The sequence below is a fragment of the Myxine glutinosa genome, chromosome 13 (assembly GCF_964187855.1).
Source record: "Myxine glutinosa chromosome 13, kmMyxGlut1.1, whole genome shotgun sequence".
Taxonomy (NCBI): Eukaryota; Metazoa; Chordata; class Myxini; order Myxiniformes; family Myxinidae; genus Myxine; species Myxine glutinosa.
This window is the reverse complement of record NC_136273.1, coordinates 97,211,410-97,217,409: the sequence shown is the minus strand read 5'-3', so window position 1 is coordinate 97,217,409 and position 6,000 is coordinate 97,211,410. Positions and strand designations below refer to the sequence as shown.

At 47.1% G+C, this 6,000-nt stretch overlaps 1 protein-coding gene across 1 annotated transcript; it reads left to right on the top strand.

The window, feature by feature from the left end:
• The first annotated feature begins 1,661 nt into the window (after positions 1-1,661).
• LOC144888618 (uncharacterized) lies at positions 1,662-3,478 on the top strand. Its single transcript, XM_078767199.1, has 3 exons — positions 1,662-2,063; positions 2,186-2,468; positions 2,592-3,478. The coding sequence occupies exons 1-3, from the start codon at positions 1,795-1,797 to the stop codon at positions 3,240-3,242; spliced, it is 1,203 nt and encodes a 400-aa protein (XP_078623325.1). The 5' UTR covers positions 1,662-1,794; the 3' UTR covers positions 3,243-3,478.
• Positions 3,479-6,000: the final 2,522 nt, after the last annotated feature.

Here is a 6,000-nt window from a genome sequence, read left to right as displayed (position 1 = left end):
TGTAAGCGGCCAATGGATTAGCAGGGAAAGACCCCGGGTAGTGTAAAGAGTGTTAAGGTCATTTAGAGGATAGTTAGGATTGGAGTCTCCTCACACCATCTGCATCCACTCACCTGAGGTGACAGGTACTCCACACCATGCCATGTTTTGATTATTTTTTACTGTGCAAATGTTTGGATTGTGAGACGCATCATGACGTGGGTGTGACATTGTGCGTTGTTCCATCTCTTCCTCCTTATGAGGATTGATGATGAATTTGGTGATGGCAAATTTTGAAGTAGAGGGATTGTGGAGACGAATTTGGTATAGGAGAAATATGGGGAAGACGTGACAGTAGTGACGAATTTGTAAATGGGTAGATTTTGTAAATATGGGGTAAGGGCAAGGGTAGTGTAGGTGACAGGGGGGTGACGTACGGTAGGGACGAGCTTTCTCACTTCGCTCTCCGTACGCATTTCGCCTTGCATTGCCTTATTGATGTGTACCCTTGTGACCTTACCCCTCGCTCAATTGTCTCTTTTGTCTCCCACATGACCTGTGCGCCATTGGGTGCCGAGGGGAGCGTGCGTGAGTCCTCCATTGTGCGCCCGGAATTCCCAGAACCAGCTGTCTGCATCGATGCACCACATTATGGACCACAGGTCTGTGGCCGAGCACCACTTATGGACCCCATGGGTTGGGGCATGGCCCCTCTGCTGGAACCGGCCATGAGGGCCTGAAATCTTGCTGGCGGACCTTGGCCACAGGGCACCGATGCCCCACAGGTGAACCACACTAGTCGGCCCTGTGGGCCATAAATAAAATCAAATAAAAAGGACACATTGGGTGCATTTTTCAGTTCAAATAGGCCGCCAGTAAGAAAATGAAAGAATGACAACATCTGGAAGACCAAATAATAATAACCAGCAGAGGGAGCCGAAGAGCAAGAGATCACCTGCAGGGTTAGGGGTTGTTGATTTTATTTTTATTGAACATGCATTGAACACTGATGAACTATGGTGACTGCACCGATTGGTGCTTGGGTGTGTATTGGTGCGTTTTTAGGTGCTTTAATGGTGCATTGATGCAGAGCAGACTGTCTCCCCCCCAGAAAGAACAATCACAGGTCCTGGGTTAGTTTTGTAAATAAAAATAGCGTCATTGTAAATAATGCTTCCCACCGTCAGTGTATAGTTTGAAGACCATTCCGCAATTCGGTTAACTGTGGGCGTAAGTCTGTTAGGCAGGGTGCAATGGAGCAGCGGGACACATTTATTTATGTTTTAAAACTGTCGCACTCAGGGTCAGGTTAAAAGTAGAGGGAACTACACCTACGTGTCACACTAAATAAAAGTTGTAGGCCCGGGACGTGCCTAAGAGGAGGAGGGTGCAGTGTTGCGGATATGAGGACTGTATTTTTTTGATTGTGTGCTTTATTACAGTTTTTTCCGATTGCATAAACACTAAAATCAAAAGTATTACACAATTATCAAAACCTTACACTCAAGGAGCAAAACATCGGCCCAGATTTGCACCAATATAAGCACAATGTCAGCCTCACACCTTTTACAAAACAATACACACAGTGATTTGCAAAACACTAAACACACTTGTATACATTAGACACAGAAGTATATCATGATGTCACTTCCTTGCAATTCCAAAGCACGGACTGTCAAATTACCACACCTATGAGCCAATCGGTTAAACACAGCCAGCAGGTGCGCAAACACACGATTGCTTAATTGTAGACACACCAATCAGGTTTAAGCACTATAAAAATGCAGCAGGTGAGTTCACCTGTCTTCAACCAAAATGGAAGGAGTCAGAAGAAGAAGAGTGAGGGTGACAGGGGGAATCCACGGAGGAGGAGAAGGAGGTAGAGGAAGAGGAAGACCTGAAGCAGGAGGAGAACGTGCTCAAAGAAGAAGAGGACCAAATTTATCAAATGAAATTCGCGCAACACTAGTTGACCATGTCGTGAACCACGGATTGGCGCTGAGGGAGGCTGGACTAAGAGTTCAGCCAAATCTTAGCAGATATACAGTGGCATCTGTCATTAGGACATTTCGACAAGAAAACAGGTAAAATAAAATCTGTCGACAGTTTACAGTAATCAGCTGCTTATTGCATGCACCATATCAGCACTTTTGATACCCCTTCCTGTGACATTTACAGTAGGTTACATGTATTTTTTTCTACATAGGATTGAGGGTCGAGAACGACAAGGAGGAAGGGGGCCCATGTTCACGCAAGAGCAAGAGAGAGAGATCATAAACATGGTTTTGGCCAATAATGCTATCAGGCTCAGAGAAATTCAAGCCAACATTATCGGTGACCATGCCATTTTCAATACTGTCCATCAGGTCTCTCGGTCAACACTGGCACGCATCCTGAAAGGACATCAGGTTCAAATGAAACAACTTTATCGAGTGCCTTTTGAGCGGAATTCAGAGAGGGTCAAACAGCTGCGGCATGAGTATGTGGAGGTATGTATTGTTCACTTTAGCACTGCGATGTTGCATACTGCACACGTAACCTTTTTACATGTAAATTTACTGTATACTAGATCTATGCTGAACTACACAATCTTGTCTTTCACTGTATTTCAGAGAGTTTTACAGATGGATGCTGAGGAAATCCCGCATGACTTCATATACATAGATGAGGCAGGGTTCAACCTCACAAAAGCAAGAAGGAGAGGCAGAAATATCATTGGCCACAGGGCTATAATCAATGTCCCAGGGCAACGTGGGGGTAACATCACCCTTTGCGCTGCCATTGCACAGACTGCGGTCCTCCTCCGTCATGCCGATATGGGCCCTTACAACACACCTCACATTCTCACATTTTTGGACCGATTGCACAACATCGTCACAGCAGTAAACCAAGTGCACCAGATGCAATACATTGTCGTCTGGGACAATGTGTCGTTCCACCGCTCTGCTCTGGTCCAGAACTGGTTTCAACACCATCCACAGTTTACAGTACTATACCTTCCACCATACTCTCCGTTTCTAAACCCAATCGAAGAGTTTTTCTCGGCATGGCGGTGGAGGGCTGACGATCTCCGGCCCCAGGCTCAGGTACCCCTCATTCAGGCCATGGAGGAGGCCTGTGACCAAATCGACGCCGCAGCTGTGCAAGGATGGATCCGACATTCGAGACGGTTCTTCCCACGTTGTCTTGCCAATGAGGATATCGCCTGTGATGTTGATGAAATTCTCTGGCCAGATCCAGCTAGGCGAAGAGATAATGTCTAGTATTTTCTGTACTGTATTTTCAGTTGGTTTCAGATTTTTTTTTCTTTTTACTGTAATTGTAACCTGTACTGGATACAGTATTTTACGTTTGTCTGATATTTGTTGAGCTTACAGTGTTATGCACACTACTGTAGTAGCATGAAAACTGGGACATGTTTTGTTGTGATTCTCCATGTTGACATGTTGACTGATTTGGGTATATGGAGAGAAATAAATTATATTTTCATCAGTCTGCAGCATTGGTCTTGTGTGGTGTTTGGTGAATTTATTGTATATTTGCACTTTCTCTGTGTGCTTCCCTTGCAGTACTCTAATCGCTGAGAAGTAGAATTGCTAAAAGTGTTTTAGGTTCGCAACAGCAGTGTGTAACTGGTTCAAACAGAATTAAGTCATATGAAACGTGTGTGTTTCATATGGTAACAGAATATGGTTTTTATAAATTAGTGTATAGTTTTTACAAGAGTGTTTCATTTTGCAAAGGATCTGAGGTGTTCTGCTACTTGTGTGTGTGGTTGTGTGAATTGTGTGTAGTGTTTTGACAAAATGGGCCCTGTTTTCAAAATCGTGTTTAAGCAATCGTAAAAAACTGTATTATTATTATTGTTTATTCTGCGCCCCCCTGCCTCCGGAGCTGTGTAAAGGTGAAAGGGCATCCCATAATTAGTCCACAAGCATACACGTCAGCCAATAATAGAATACCCCTGTTCGATAGTTATATCTTATTCTGTGTTTTAGAGTAAGGCTGTGTCTCCCATTAATTGAAGTACTCCATTGCACCAGTGAAAGAGAATAGATCCCCTTTCATTCCCATCCCCAAAATCTCCATTCCCTTTCGTCATTGCCGAGCCTCGATTGCCAATTACCTCCCCTCCAAAACCACCATTGAACAAGTGCCCGCCCGTCGTCATCAAGGGGGGAGCCAGAGGGTCGCATGACCAACCAGGGCCGAGGTGAGCACACCGATGGGCGTGTCCTGAAGGCCGTCGGCTTGATCGCTGGAGGCGCTATAAAGGCGCGCGCGCAAGAAGAGTGAGAGTCAGTCAGAGGGGGTCGGTGGAGAAGGGTGAGTCATTGGAGTCGGTGGTCAGTTGGTTGTGTTGGTTGCGGTGAGGAGTCGGTGGTGGTGGTCAGTTGGTTGCGTTGGTTGCGGTGAGGAGTCGGTGGTAAAGAGTGAGTGGACCAAGAAAGAGTTGAGGGTTTGGACCAGACGAGTCGGACAAGTCCTGGGAAAGCACGCGACGTCCACAGCAGCCACAACAGCAGCTTGGGGCCTGAACGGCGGTTTTGAGCAGGGCCGCAAAGGAACGGCGGCTGCTAAACACGCCGATCGTGCGGCAGGACCCCCTTGGACCTTCCTCTCCCTCCAGCCATCCACCTCCTGCCTTTCCACCCTTCTTGTGTACGTGAGTTTGTTTTGTTTGTTCTGTCCCTGGGTTAATTAAGTCTGTATAAGCTAGTATTTGCACTGTGTCACCTGCGTCTTATGTGTTGTAAATAAACTTGATTGCTCCTTTTTGCTTGTGTGTGTACAATAAATCCAATTACTCTTCTGTCCGTCTTCTCGTCTTATTCCTTTTCCTCTTTGCATTTCATCGTTTTAGTCTTTTCCCAGATTGGGCAGCTGCGGTGCGATACGGCCAAAGTTCTGGGTGAATCGGGTGAGTCGGGGATCCTGTAACGGTCGCGGTTGGACCATCCGCTCGGCCCATCATAACATCTAAACCGCGATCAGTAACAATTGGTGTCGGGAAGTGGGATCGGACCCGAAGCGCGCTTAACGCGCTCAAAATTACGAGCTGCTGAAAAATTGTGTTTTAAAGAAATAAAACCCGAATTTTGAAATCGCGCCATGGCTGGTCAAGGCGATCGAATGCCGGTGGGTGAGCTAGAGGACGGGTTAGGGGTAACCCAGGATCAAATGGAGGAGAGCAATGAGGTGGTTGAGGGTGTATCAGGTGCACAAAATGGCGGCCTCGCGCACGTGGTTACAGCGGCACCAAATAGAGCCGCGCCCTTTGTACCAACGGTGGAAGACGTGCAAGCATTTATGGCTGAAATGGCGGCCCTTATGGCCGAGATGAGGGAGCAATTCAAAAATGACTTGGGAAACAAAATTGATGCAAAAACGAACGGAATGAGGGCCGATATGGAGCAGAGGGACAGAGACCGCATGGTGGGCGAAAGGGTCCCAGGGGTGCACGACGAGGTAACGCGGGTCGAGAAACGCCGGTTGGACGAAGTTGAGGAAAGCGCGGGTACAATGACAGGGGTAGAAATCGCGACCCGGGGTTTGGAAAAGCCGGCGACCGCTGAGGTAGAGGAGGGTGTTTTATTAAAGCCAGCGGTCGTCGAGGTGAATAAAGAAAAAGCAGTGCTGGGAATTAAAATTGAAGAGATGACGGAGGTAGCCCGGGAATTGCAGGGAGAAATGGAATATGTACAAAGTCCCTGCTCAAATCATAATGGTGTACTCGCTAATCCAAATGGAAGTTTGCAGGTTTTGGTGCAGGGAGGAAGAAGAACCCCAAAGGTGAGACGTGCTGTTGTGTATTGTGCGGGGAGATTTTGTAAGAGGATGTTTGGCGACAAAAGAATTTTCGCACGCTTGGGATCGAGGAGGCATCCGGGCGTTGGTGAAGGGTCCCGTGTGAGTGGAAATGGCACGCGTGGGAGGAAAAAGTGTGCGTCGGCGAGTGGGTGTGTTATAAAGTGTGGGAGTGAAACCGAGTGCGAGCGAGAATGCACGTCGGGGTGTACG